This window comes from Corythoichthys intestinalis, chromosome 12 (assembly GCF_030265065.1).
Source record: "Corythoichthys intestinalis isolate RoL2023-P3 chromosome 12, ASM3026506v1, whole genome shotgun sequence".
Lineage (NCBI taxonomy): Eukaryota > Metazoa > Chordata > Actinopteri > Syngnathiformes > Syngnathidae > Corythoichthys > Corythoichthys intestinalis.
The window spans coordinates 46473881-46489433 of NC_080406.1; the positions used below are offsets into that span (position 1 = coordinate 46473881).

A 15553-nucleotide genomic window follows, 5' to 3' on the forward strand; every position below is an offset into this window, starting at 1 on the left:
TGGCGGAATGAGGTCAAAGAGCACAGTGGTCAGAAAGGGAATTACATGATAATGGATTATCCTATTTATATATACAGTGGTACCTTGACATATGATCGCTTCGACACACGATCTAATTGACGTCCGATGTAAAATTTGACTCGCCATTTGTTTCTACATCTGACGACATGCTCGAAACACGACGGTTTTTGACAACACCGCAGTTTCTTTGTTTTGCCGGAAGACGGACGCACAGCTAATTTTCTTGTGAGAGAAATCAACAATAGATCCAAAAAGGTTAGTGCAGGTGGAGAAAAAAATAAAAAAGGTGACACTTACGATTGAAATGAAGATGTAAATGATAGCAAAATATAAGAATGGTGTGTGTGCATCCATGAACTGGGTCGACAATAGGGCCGTGAAATGTCGATCTTGGCCGGCTGTCCTCCTCCATTCGCCAGTCTTTATAAGTTAAGGTGACAATTCTTATTGTGGTAACATCGCCATAGAAATCCCCAGTTTTGTCAGGTTTCTAATCATTTTTTTTCATTAACTTGTGAAACAGCAGCGGACGCCAGCATTAAAACAGAAAGTAAACTCACCGTCACGTCAGCCCCGCGGTGCGTTCAGGTACAGCAAAAAAAGTCCGCTACATTATAACTCGATTTGTTACAGGTATTATTATTACTATTATTATATTATCATTATTATTTTTATTCATAATTTATTTGTTTTGCTCTTTGTAATTGCTATTTGCAATTGTAACAGCAGTATATTTAAGCATGTAGTGTAGGTTTATGGGCTGTGGAACGAATTAATGGAATTATAATGTATTCTTATGGGAAAATCCTGCTCGACATATGAGCATTTCGACTTACAAACAAGGTCCTGGAACGAATTAAATTTGTATGTAGAGGTATCACTGTATTTTGTAGGGCAGATAATATGATTAGGGATGTCCCAGGCACATATTTTGCATGTGAGTCCAAGTCTTAGCTGTCGATACAGAGTCTTGATCTAATACCTCAGAAATGTATTAACGATGGAAAAAAAGTTTATTACCCCAGTTTGTACGAATCTATTCCAACATTATAGCCATATAAAATTTCCTTAGTACAGCATTGGGTTCCACAAAGCGGGAAAAAAAATATTGATTTGTTTTCGCATTATATAGTTGTACCTCTACTTACGAAATTAGTTTCGTAACTTGAAAATTCTGTAAGTAGAGACGCGTTTTCCATGTAACAGTGTTGTTTTTGGCAACCCTTTTAATTTTCGTCTTAGACTTTTGGGCGAAAATACTAATGAGTCATATTTTAGTCATTTCAAAATGTGTTATGTCTCCGTCTAGTTTTAGTCAACAAAAATTCAGTCAAATTCCATTTAGCTTTGGTCGACAATTACTCAAAAGGTTTTCGTCTGTCAACAAAAAAAATTTTAATCCGTGATTAAATCAATCAATAAAAGGTTAGGAACAATTTCGCATTAGCATTGACAGTCGAGGACATAATTGTAGAGTGTACAAGAAAATCACCATCTTTTTTATAATAATACACACTAAGCAGGAAAACTGTACATTAAATTCAATCAATTAAACTCCCATGGACGCTACACACTGTATGTAAAAAGTTTTCCAAGAGTTCAAGACGACACTCACCACGCTAAATGCTAATGCTAATGCGAATGCTATGCTAACGCTACAAGTTGCATTTAGTGTGTGATGATGACTCAGCACATACCTTTAAAGGCTAGAGCAACATGGCATATCTCGCCATGATAATAATAAAAACTTACCAAGCAGCACCTAACACATTTGTTTCACAAAAGGAGCCTGGAGTGGACACACATTGTGGCGAGTGGGGGTCGGTGCAGCACACACGACCAAACACTGCGACGATGCATGCTAACTACAAATACAATAAGAAAATGTCACACATTGTGAACTTATGACGGAAACTATGGTGAATTTTAATCTCGTTCTCATCTCGTCAGACTAAAACTGGCATCAGTCTCATTATGTTTTAGTCTCCCATGACAGGTTTTTAGCTCGTCATTGTCATGAAAAAATTGTTCGTTGACAAAATATTTTCATTATCGTCATCGTTGACAAAAACAACACTGCCATGTAAATAATAAAAGTAAAAGTAAGAATAAAAGTTAATACACTCATGTAAAGCTGTCGGAACACGACGGGCGAATAAAGAGGACGCTGAGATACACACATACACATACAGTAGAGGTCTCTCTTAGCCGATTGGATGCCAGGAATGCTAGGCAATAGCCAATGTCAGAGCAGCTATAAGTATGTTACGTTCAGTAAACTCTTGGAGCGGCGAGTACCAGCCATACTGTATTTTTGCCTTTTGTATTTTGAAATGTCATTTATAACCAGAGACAATATTTTCCCGTTGAGGCGTGACTTAACCTAAAAATTCTGTATGTCGAGACGTTCATAAGTAAAAGTACCACTGTGTCTCATTTGGATTATTTTGTTGCTTGTAGCTTTTAGCTCATATGTTGCCATTGACAACTATCGTCATTAAAAACTGGGAAGGTTGGCATTGAGTAATCATGTTTCACTGCCTTTCACAGCAAATATGACTGTGGGGTTGGCTGGGATTGCTGCCAGACAGCTAAGTCAGATTGGATTGGACGCATATCACCGTCAATGGCAGCCATTGAGATAATACTGAAAAATAAAGATAAATAAGTACATTTCTCAAACCTGATTTTTTACACACTATTCCAATCTTATGAAAATGGTTTGGTCAGGCCCAATTTCCCATCACCTAAGTGAAACAGGGAAATCCCCAGATAACATGAGAAAAGAAGGGGTCAAAGGTCAGAAACATGGCCATACTTTGAATTGGGTTGCTTAGGCAGAAGATGTCTGCTCTATGAGAGGGATCCTCTAGTTTATAATTATATTTGTTCATTAAAAATTATGAATTATCATAAAATGTGTTATTATTATCCTTATTTTTAATTATCAAAAATAATCACGAGCCCGAACCCGGTAAAAGGTTAAAAATATCTAACACACACATAGTGTGTGTGTGTGTGTGTGTGTATATATATATATATATATATATATATATATATATATATATATATATATATATATATATATATATATATATATATATATATATATATTTATACATACACATTGAAATACCATTGAAATATCATTAAACGTTGAATGGCATTGTCTAAAGACAGTAAATATATTAGAACACCGAAAACAAAATAAACTATCAAATTAACAGAAAATGTGATGTGTATTTCCACACTATTGAAAACTACAACTACAATAATACATGTTGTGTTAGATTGGTCGTAAGATTTGATAGACTTCATTAGTCTGAGAACATGCTAATTTAGTTACATAAATGCCAAAAAAATAGCAGTGTGATCTTGTGATCTTGAGTAAAGACAAACATCAAAGTATTTTTCATGCCATTCCCTTTTTATGTGATTCCTCTTCAACCTTTTTTTCTTTGTTTCCTTTCGTCCATCCTCCAACTCTTCCCTCTCAGCGGAATCTCCCTGCTGGTGTTAAAGCAGCATGGCATCTTATCACTTCAACTTCAGTCACTCCGAGAGATCAGTGCGGGGAACGTGCACATTGCAGAGAATAGCCAGCTGTGCTACTACAACACAGTCAACTGGACCCGACTGTTCCGTGCTGCCAACCAGAAAACTTTGATCCGTGACAACAGGAGCCCAAAGGAATGCTGTAAGTTCATAACAAAACCATGTAAAAACAAGTATCAATAACTTTCGAACATGCTAGTGATGAAAGTGTCACAAATCTTAGCGCAGTTATGATTAGCTACAGGTTCCTTATACCATATTTTTTAAAAAACTATTTCCACTATCAGAGCACTGTTATTGGGGTCAACAAAGAGCACCTGTCAAACATTTTAAGGACGGAGTTGTCTGTTTTGGATATTATTAATAGCGGTCTGTCATATTAGGCTGTTCCAAAATATTCTAAACATTCTCTGGTGCAACCCTTGCTTAAAAAAAATCCTTGATCATTGTGTGTGAATTTTAGACCAAGTAAGTTGTGTACACACAGGTTTAGAAATTTCTGGATGATGGTCAGGATGTTTTAAAGCTGTTCTAGTCATTTAAAAAAACTGCCCAGCACAAGTTCTGTTTCATCAAGTGTTTTAAATTATCAAGTACTGTATAATAATAATACATTTTAATTCAAAGTGCCTTTCACAACACTCAAGGACACTTAACTACTAAATATACAAGAGATAAAAATAAAGTCGTCGTAGATCAAAATAGAAGGAAAGAAGTCTCACACACACACACAACACAACACAACACAACAGAGGATCAGGATGGATATAATCATTTAAACCGATATGTTCTGAGTCAGGATTTGAAAAGTGGGAAAGAGGTTGTATTACTAAGATCAGACGGTAAAGAGTTCCGGAGTCGAAGCGAAAAATGGCTGAACGATCTAGAACCGAGAGTAGTAAGATGGATACGGGGGACAAAGATGTGAAGAGTAGAAGAGGAGCGTAGAGAGCGGGGAGGAGTGTTAATGCCAATGAGGTCAGAAATATAGGGTGAGGCCAGGCCATGAATCGCTTTAAAAGTGATGAATATTTTGTAATATTTCTTTGTTTAACCTGGAGCCGATGGGGGTGATGTGGTGGGAGTTCCTGTGATTAGGTGTGCTGCAGAGTTTTGGAGCAGCTGTTGCAAAGACTTCATAATATATTAACAGGACACAGGGCGCGGAGCCGTTTAGTAGGGGGCCCATCTCCGTCAAAGCTAACACAGACAACACAGACAAAGAGCTTTTTACATAGAAAATTCTTGTGAATAAATGCCTAAATCCTTGAATTCTTTCTAGATATAGATGTAAAACAGTCTCGGTTCTTGGTTAAAAGCAAAAAAAAAAAAAAAGGGCAGCTAGCATTCATTTTACGTAAATATGTTGAATGTGCTGCTAGTCTTTAAGCCACTGTGGCACCGCCTTTATCAAAACAGAGCTTTTTACGTTGCAAATGTTTATGAATAAATGCTTAAATCCCTAAATTCTTGATAGATATGAACGTAAAACAGTCTCCATTCTTGGTTAAAAGCACAAAAAAACGGGAAACTACCATTTATTTTACATAAATATCGCGAATTATGACGCCAATGCTGTAGCGATTATTCTCCCATTGATTTTTTTTTCAACGTTTCAAAATGCATGCATGATATGAAAAATGCATGCATGATATGAAAAATATAATAATTACCTTGAATCCTCGAACAAATCACTCCTGAGAAAATCCTTCCTGTTTGTTAGCGGTACAGCTTTCGTACTTTTTCAACCTAAATCCAGCGGTGGATCGCTGCATGTGTTTGAGAATAACTGCGACCGACTTCGACCGACTGAAGCGGAGTACGGGACGGCCCCCTACTTGAAGGCGTGGCGCAGTGTCTGCGGAAGGTGTCCCCTCAATATCATTATGAAGTCTATCGCTGTAGTTTCTGCAGGTATTTCTGAAGGAGACCAAAGACCATTGAGTTACAATAGTCGGGAGGTGACTAGGCAGCAAACAAGAGTGGAGGCAGTGTGGCGACTGAATTGCGAATTATTGCGAAGATGGAAGTAGGCTGATCTTGTGATATCATTGATGTGGGAGCGGAGGGAAAGCGTGCTGTCGAGGATGATACCCAGACTGTTAAACTGAGTTGAGGGGGAGATGGATACATTTTTAATCGGAACAGAGAAATTTGTGTAATTTGTGAGGATACTACTAAAAGGTCTTCTGATTTTGAACTGTTGAGCAGTAGGAAGTTTTTGGAGAGCGTGAGCTGATGTCTTGTAAACAGGGGATAAGAGAGGAAGGTGGGAGGGAGATGGTTGGTTTCGAGGGAATGTAAAGCTGGGTGTCAACCACATAGCAATCACAGTTGATATTATGTTTTCGAAAAATGGAACTGAGGGGGAGGATATAAATGATAAAGAGGACAGTACAGGACAGTACCCTGGGGAATGCCAGCAGAGATGGAGAATGAATGGGATTGGTGGGAACCGAATTTAATATATTAATATATTTAAATAAAAACTTCTGGCAAATGTCTCTGAGGAGTATACGATACAGTATGTGACTTGTGTCATATGTGTACATCTGACATTATCTCTTGATGTTTTGAGTAACACTCTGCTATACTGTCTTTTGGGGTTCCACATAGTTTTAGGGCAGCTTCTTTTTTCTTGGTTTTTTCCGCTCCCTTTTGGGAAGACACAACATTGTTTTCGATTGCGATGCTAGTATGTTCCACTTAGGATGAAAGAAACTTTCTCCTAACGTTTGCTTTCACCCAAAAAATGCTAAAGTCAGTTTAAAGTCTTAAATATTATCTGCATGTTGAGAAAATCCTAAACTGAACGTAGGACAGAGGCCAGATTCAAAACCACGACCTCAGAACTTGAGCTAACCACTCATTGCTAATGGTACCCTTATAGTGCAATTCCCAAAGATCTAAAAATACTTTTCATTGCCTCCCATTGACTAAAAATAGATGTGCAATCCATTTAAATTGAAAGGACCAGCTGTGAATGCTCATGTTTCAGTGCCATTAGCAGCACTAGACGTCCAATCCATTTTGACCTAGAGAGGCTGGCAGTGAATGATCATTTCCTTTTCTTACATCACCTCTGGAGTGTTCACATGGTAGCCGTGATACACAGAAATTACCCTGTCAGCTTGTGGACCCATCAGCTTCTATTTACCAGACGCGTCAAAAAATTTTGAAACGTTTTGATCCTTAAAGCACATGTTAAAAGATAAATCAAACCTCTCCTTTGAGTATTTCATTGTAAGCGGACCCAACTGAAGGTTTGTTGTATCTAACGAGACAAAAACATAGCTTTCATCCTCATTTATTTCACTTTTACACATTTCTTACGCATATCTTTTTTCCATTTGCATGCAGTTTCTGTCCAGTTATGTAATGTTTTAACTTATACTGATTATGTACACAAGAATTGGTTATGTAGGGAATTTGTCAGTCCATCTTATGTACTGTATCCTTCAATGTCTACCAGGGTCACACCACGGGTTGGAGCCTAACCCAAATCATTTGGGCTCTAGCAATTGATAGATGAAGTTTGCTAACCCCATATCTGATAGGTTGCTACTGTGCTTTTTTAGGATAGGGGTGTCAAAATGCTGGCCGGGGGGCCAAATCCGAATCATTTTGTCTGGCGGGCGAAAGTAAACCACATGCATCGGTTCGTTAAAATAAAATTCATTTAAATTTTATGTAGTCTAGAAATCAGATAATATTTGTTTTTCTTTATTCCTTTTGAATTAATTAAATACAATTGAATATTTTAAAAGCCAAGAGAATATTTACTGTTTTATTTATTTTTTACTAATCTAATTAAAAATAGAAAAAAGGGGAATGTTTACCGATTCCACCCCCCTTTTTTGTTATTTAAATAAAAGATAAAAATGAAAAATAAATGAATAATTCTTCAAAGTAAACAGGCCTGCATACAGATTTTACTGAAATTGTTGGAAGGTCATTTTCTTTCAATAACGGATTTCATCCCAGGTGCACACAATGGATATTTATTCTAGCTTTTCATGCTTTTCCAAGCATTCGACAATGCATTTGCAAGAGCATAACTTTAATTTGCTTGAAAGATGTTTTTTTTTTTCCTCCCTTGTAAGCAGATGCCAATATCTATATCTCTTTTATTGAAAACCAATATGAATGCCTTATTTTTCAGGATGCCTTTCTTCCATGTTGAAATACTGTTGAACAACTTAGTTACTTAAAGCTGACAGTGGAAGTTCGAAGTTTCTCCTCAGACAGACTGACTGAATAACCATTCTCTCCCTCTAGCGCTCTGTCATTGTTAAATTGGCAGTTTTCATGAAGAAGTGGCATAGTGCCACTGTCATGAACTACACAGCACTTTTCCAATATCACACTTTTATATTTTCAGTCAAAGTCCTCATAATATAATTTTATGCATGAAGCCGCATGGTTGAGGGGTTAGCATGTCCATCTCAAAGTTCAGAGGTGGGCTGAAATTTGGGCTCTGGTCTTGCTATTTTGAGTTCACATGTTAGGATAATTAAACATTCTAAGGATAAGCAGTTCAAAGATTGAATGAAAGAAATTTTACCCAATGATTACCCTAACATTGTACCTTTCAGAAGTCCATCCACTTTCTAAACCATTAAAGAAATATTTATCCTTTCTACAATTGTGATAGAAATGTACAATTGCATACATTGTGTTTACAAAGTTATGCATTGTGTTTTGTCTTGAGCAGCCAAGGATCATATGGTTTGTGATCCATTGTGTTCCAATTCTGGATGTTGGGGTCCTGGCCCAGATCAGTGTCTCTCATGCAGGGACTTCAGTAGAGGACAAAGTTGTGTGGAAAACTGCAACCTGTATGAAGGGTAAGTGATGCATGACCACAGATATATTTTGCTTGAAGATGTAAACTGCAAGTTAATTCACTTATTTGCTGCCATTGATGGCGATGGACAGCTAAGCTACAGTATATCATGGTTTCGCTCATCTTACGCGAAACATAATGAGTTGAGATACGTCATTGTAAAAAATCATCACTAAAGGTAGAAAAATGAATGTTTCACTGCAGATGCAAAATCACATTATGGTGTTTAGCCAGGCTACGCAAAGCCACTCACAGCTACGTATGAGCGCCTCAAAAGTAAACAACTCAATAAAGCATTGCTGCAGCACTTCTTTTCCCTACATATGAAATGAAAACCAAACAATAAATAACACATATAATTACATATCACACAATGCTTTAATGACACTGAAGCATAATAATAGCACAAAAAAATACATTATACAGTACAGTGGTACCTCTACTTACGAACGTCTGTACATACAGAATTTTAAGGTTAAGACAGGCCTCAACGGGAAAATATTGCCTCTTTTTACAGAAGAAATTTTAGGGTACATAAGGCAAAAATACAGTATGGCTGGTACTCGCCAGACTTTACTGAATGTAACATACTTATAGCTGCACTGCTATTGGCTAGCATTCCTGGCATGCAATTGGCTAAGTGGGACCTCTACTGTATGCGTATGTGTGTATCCCAGCGTCCTATTCATCCGCTCCTTGTGTTCCAACAGCTTTATATGAGGGTATTACCTTTTATTCTTTACTACTGTATATTCTTGGTTTTTTACATTGTGCACAACTAATAACATGTACTATTTGTTAAATGTTTTGAGGCATTTTATTCTATAAAAGATTTTTTTCTGAATTCTGGTGACTTGGATTAGGGCATTTACCGTAATTTTCAGACTATAAGCCGCTACTTTTTTCTCTCATTTTGAATCATGCGGCTTATAGTCCAGTGCGGAGTATTTGTTGATTGATTTGGGTTAATAGGTAACGCTTTTTTTGACAGTGGCCTCATAAGACTGTTATATGACCATCATAATTATGACACTATCATGGGTATTACTGAATGTCATTCGGCAAATTATGTCACTAACTCCATTTACGTCCAGCTGCAATATTTTACATCCATTCAAAAGTGAGATAATTTGCCGGATGACACTAAATAACATCTGTTATAAGCATTCTTTAATGGTCATGTCAGTGTCATGTCATAATTATGATTGTCTTATGACAGTCTTATGGCGCTTATGGCCACTGTCAAATAAAGTGTTACCAAATACCATAACTAGCAGTCAATGAAACAACTGGAACAGTAACTGAAGAAATATTTTCTGAACAGAACACTTTGATTGTTATTTACCTTTGTAGCGCTGCAATGCATGCTAGGAGATATGTTGGACTATATCAGTGTTGACAGCTGGCGGCAGCAGAGGTTGGCTGTCTCCCCCAAGGGAGCAGTGATGGCCAAATCAAGCTTCTTGAAGCAATGAAGCTTTGCAGCCCAATTGTTCAAAGCTTCATGGTGGTTCATTTGGTCTTTTGACAGTCTTATGTTGCCGCTGTCAAATAAATTGTTACCAGTTATTATCTTTTGGTGTAAATATCCCATAATACAGTGAGGACACCTCTTACTGGTCGCTTTCAAATGTCGTTTTCGTGTCAAATTTGGTAGGTAGCGGCTTATTGTCAGGTGCAACTTATGGTCTGAAAATTACGGTACATGAAAAATTCGTCTGTACTCACAAAATTTTCAAGTTACGAAACTACTTCCAGAACCAATTAATTTCTTAAGTAAAGGTACCACTGTACATGGCAACCTGATCTGAAAATGTAATTTATACAAAATCATACACAATACAGGACTACTCAGTTTAGGTACAGCTGTAACAGAATCAGAGTTACATTGAAGTTTCTTTCCCTATCATTGATAATGCTGTCTTACTTTTGGACATTCAACAAAAAGTCTCATGTTCATGATACAGACTTGTGGCATAAACCGTCACTCATAAGTAAAGTTTCTTTTTGAAACACCACAGGGCTCTTTGTCATACCTTTTAAGTCCAGCAATATTGTTCAGTCACTCAGGATAATAATTAATAGTTAATAACTTCAGTGGTTCAAAAGAACAATTTAAAGTGTAAAGGTAAGTCACTTTGAAGAGCAGCCCTGAAGAGTGTCATTAGGGGGTCCCTTGACTTTGAACATTTATCTTGATGTTCTCCACCTCACAGCCAACACATCATGTCCCCCAGGTGAGTTCAACTAATAACCTACAAAATAATTCAACTTAATGAATGACTGTAAAAGGATGCATTTGAAGTGTCAACTGACTGGACTTATGAAAAGGAGAAGAAGGAGCACTGGAAAGGTGGATAGGGCAGGGGGGCTAGGCGTGTCACTGCGTGTCACAGTCACTGCTTGCGCACGGGGCCACGCCGTGCCTACCTGTCCCAAAAATCATCGGCACTGCCTGCCCCATCACAGCATCAATGCACCCAATGTAAATCTCTTACACTCCAATCTCCCAACACCATTGCTTACCATATACTAGTATTAGGAGGCTTTAACGATACATTTATCTGGATTGAAGTATTAATTAGTTAAGCATAAACGTATCAAATATATTGAAATGCAAAGCATCGATATTGTCGTCTTTTAGATTTACTCTTTTTGTCTGAAACGTTTTAGCGACAAATTTGTCCCAAAAATTGCTAATTGTTTTCTTTTTTTGTTATTTTTGCTGAAAAGCAATGAATTTGGGGATAAGATTTAAATATGGAAGTATACAACAGCAATTTGTCCAACCACCTTCAAGTCCAGAGTGATGTGCTCCAGCTCATTTGAATCCTTTATACTTGAGCCAGCTCACGTATAAAGGCCAATCTCCCCTGGCTCCTACAAGACTTTATGAAGTAGATGAAGCATTATAAATACTAATTTCATTTAGAGCCCACTGGGACATTTGATCTTTTACAGCGATGAAAAATGGTTACCCCTTCCCTTACTAAAAGAGCGGTACCCAAAACCCAAAACAAAGGCAAACTGCCAAGTCAGTTGCAGTGTGGTCACATTTAAAAACTTGTCTGTTCTAGTATTAGAAAAAGACGGTTGCTCTGAAAGGAATTTTAAAGTGGTTGTACCTTTTGCAAAGTGTATTTAAAGGGAACCATGGCTAGAAAGACATGTAGTTCTCAAAACATAAATGTTAGTACGAGTTATAATAATTTGATATTAAAATGCCTCTTAATGTTTTTGTTTTAACAACATTTTTAAAATTAGCTAGTAGCTCCCAATTGTTGTTGACGTCACAGGGTTGAGATGCTAAGACTGTTATGATACAATATGGATCCAAACACAGACTTTGAAATTAGAAGTATTTATTACAAAAACGAGAACAAAGGGAGCACCTCAAAACACGCGAGAGAAAAATGCAACGCAAAAAGGGCACGAACCTAGTCGGCGAGAGAACTAAGGGGAAGGCAACAATGGCCAGAAAAAGCTTATTCAAATAACAACAAAGTCCAACAAAAAAAATATACTAACAGGCAAGAGATCTCCAGAAGATGCACACAGCGGTAAGCAAGCAAGTAGAATGTAATAGTCTGACACTCGTACACTGTGACAGCTGTCTTTAAATAACGAGTGCTCCAAATGCGCCACAGGTGTGTGGCACAGCCCCGCCCATCCAGCTGAATCATGTGCTGGAAAGGAAAGAAAAGAACTGAAAAGGCACATAAACATGACAAAGACACCTAATAATGGCTCCCAGCATCATAGTTTGTATAGTGTGACTAAATATTGCCATCCAGTGTATTCATTGAGCTGAACGAGTTGCTAAAATGTTAGAGTTTGACCAAAGTCTAAGTTTTTTGTGTATTTTGCAATTCATGAATGCCAGTTCTTTGCACTGTTGTTTAACTATGTGAGAAATGGGCATCATTAATACAAATTAGAATACAACATTTTGACACCCCTATCCACCGCTATCATTAATACAGATTTTACTTTTGTGAACATTTTTTGAGAGATATAAATATTATTTTTGTTGTATTTTTACTATATGATACTTATGTTCAATTGTATGTTGTTGAGGAGTTGCCGAAGCTTATGCCAATAAACGGCGCAAGTTCGAGCTATGAATCTGAACGCATGTGTCCACTCGCCCTTCTCTCTGCCTTACACCACATCAGGCACCTAGATCTCAATATGCAAAATAAGGCGTGATTATAATCTGTTGGGTAGAAAATTATACAAATAGCCAGCAAAACTAAGTTTAATACATTTATTTATTCGTTTTCCGTGTCGCTTATTCACCGGGAAGCAAGCTTCGGGAGCAAGATCTCATAAGTCTGATAAATCTGAGAACACCGGCAGGATGATCATCGACCTTGACAGCTCTTTTACCTGACAAAAAAAAGGTAACACATTAGACGTCTCAGTAGAGGCAAACTGCATCAACGTTTTCATTAGCTGTAATGTACGGGCTATCTGGAAAAAAAAAAAAACAAACAGCTGTGTTTCACTGTATACCCTAATCATATGTAAAGCATACGACAGCTCTGGATTCTAACCATTTCCATGATAATATTGGAATAAGTTGGATCACAAAATAGTTTCGCATGAAAGTCTGTAAACAGTTTTGACAGCAAACACTCTCCTGCTCCGTCACTACAGCAGGAGAGCGCTGTCATTAGCAAATTTGACACATGAACGCTACTTGTTTTATCCCTACTTTCCTGATCATTTTGCTTTTGCTGTCCTTCTCATTAATGTTCTGCTCAGGTTCAATCTGGAAGGGCAGAACCGACGACATGTTAATATAGTTAAAGAGTGACACTGTGGAAGGCCGGCAGCGTACCCATGTGACGTCACCGCCCTGCGACATCAACAACAATGAGCGACCTACTAGTCAACATAATATTACAAAATGTTATTAAAACGAAAACATTAAGAGGGGTTTCAATATCAAATTTTTATAGCGCGTACTAACATTTATGTTTTAAGAACTACATGTCTTTCTATCCGTGTTTCCCTTTAAATCTTGCTAACACTCACACTGATAGTAGTATAAGCAGATTGTTTAACTATCAGCAGTGTGTGTAGCTCATTATCAAACAAAAATGTTGTATACCGGATGCATTAGCCAATATCTTTCCTGTCCAACTTATCTCTCAGGGCTATTCGAGAGTTCGCCAACGAATCAGTGTGTGTGGAGTGTGATCCCCAATGTGAGCGGGCTGATGGCGACTCTTTGACCTGCCACGGTCCGGTAAGTACGCTGCTAGACTCAGCAACCAGGAGGCAAACTGAATGTTGATATTGAGCTCATAAATCCTCTAAAACCTGGCAGACAGCTGACAGAAATTTAACAAGAGCAAAGAGTCTTCACAACAACAAAAAAAGGGATCAAAAATACATTAGTAATTTTGCTAGCAGTTAGCACTTGGCTTTTTACACATTTCAGTTTTTACAATGCTGTTTTTATTTTTCCTTCCTTTTTGTATGTCTATTCTAAAGCAAACTTTAGTTCTTGCTCAATCAGTTGTTTTTAGTAGCACCTGCTTGCATTTGACAGAGTAGGAGAAGTTTCCATCTGGCTCTCCTGCAAACCACCCACGCTGAAGTGAAGACCTTTAAAAGCTTATCTTTCTGTTTGATTGACAGGTGTAACTGTAGAGTGGTAAGGGCACAGGGTTGCAAACTTCAGTTTGTAGAACATTGTTCAAGTCATTTTTGTGATGTGAAAGTTGCAAATGGCAAGGTCTGTTAGTATTTGAATACTTTCACAACTTGTAGACGTTTTCCATTTTTTTAAGGATTAAGTACCAACTGTGTCTTGCACAAATTAATGCTCAATCTTTGCCTCTCAGTGGAATATGGAACAACTAAACCAAACAGGAATTTTAATCACATGTGAATTGTTTAAATGTATGGACTTCTGCTTGGTATATTAGTTTATACAAAATGCAGACGTCAAGGATATAATCCATACATTTTGCTTTTTGTCAAGTTATTCTATTCTTTCATTTTAGCCTTAAAGTGCATCAATTCTGCTGAAATGCAGGTCATTGTACAGTATGTATTTATGTGGTACATCCTGAATGTACTTTTGTTATAGTGGCTTGTTTTGTGTGATAATAGATTTGCATTGAGAGTCCAAAAAAAAAAAAAATGTTATGTCTGTTTCAAACATACTTGTCCGATAAAGATGATTACTGTTCTTAAAAATATACTATATGCAGCGGTATGAAAAAGTATCTGAACCTTTTGGAATTTCTCACATTTCTGCGTAAAATCACCATCAAATGTGATCTGATCTTTGTCAAAATCACACAGATGAAACTGCTTTAACTAAAACCACTCAAACATTAATAGGTTTTCATATTTTAATGAGGACAGTATGCAAACAGTAGAAAAACAGCCCCAAATCATGATGCTCCCTCCATCATGCTTCACAGTGGGGATGAGGTGTTGATGTGGATGAGCTGTTCCATTTTTCGTCCCCACATGACGTTGTGTGTTACTCCCAAACAATTTAAATTTGGATTTCATCAGGCCACAAAATATTTTGCCAAAACTTCTGTGGAGTGTCCAAGTCCCTTTTTGCGAACATTAAATGAGCAACAATGTTTTGTTTTTGTTTTTTGTTTTTTTGTTTTTGACAGCAGTGGCTTCCTCCGTGGAATCCTCCTGTGGAGACCATTCTTGGCCATCGTTTTACATATAAATATAGATGTGTGCACAGAGATATTGGACTGTGCCAGTGATTTCTGTAAGTCTTTAGCAGGCACTCTAGGGTTCTTTTTTTTTACCTCTCTGAGTATTCTGCGCTGAATTCTTGGCGTCATTTTTGGTGGACGGCCACTCTTTGGGAGAGAAGCAACAATGCCAAACTCTCTATTTGTAGACAACTTCTCTGACTGTCGATTGATGAACATCAAGACTTTTAGAAAATGTTTTTTATCATTTCCCAGCTTTATACAAATTAATAATGATTGATCGCAGGTCTTCAGACAGCTCTTTTAAACGAGGCACGATGCACATCAAACAATTCTTACCAGGCATGTGTTTTATAGTGTGCAGGGCAGCTTTAAACCACTCATCAGTGATTGGGCACACACCTGACTTAAATTTTTTGGTAAAAAT

The 15553-nt window shown here is 37.4% G+C and overlaps 1 protein-coding gene across 1 annotated transcript in view; it reads left to right on the plus strand.

Moving 5' to 3' along the window:
- LOC130927226 (receptor tyrosine-protein kinase erbB-4-like) overlaps positions 1-15553 on the plus strand; it is a 453841-nt gene that overhangs the window by 327692 nt on the left and 110596 nt on the right. The window contains exons 12-14 of the mRNA XM_057852903.1: positions 3519-3718; positions 8291-8423; positions 13583-13676. Coding sequence (XP_057708886.1) covers positions 3519-3718; positions 8291-8423; positions 13583-13676 — 427 coding nt within the window. The remainder of the gene's footprint in view (positions 1-3518; positions 3719-8290; positions 8424-13582; positions 13677-15553) is intronic.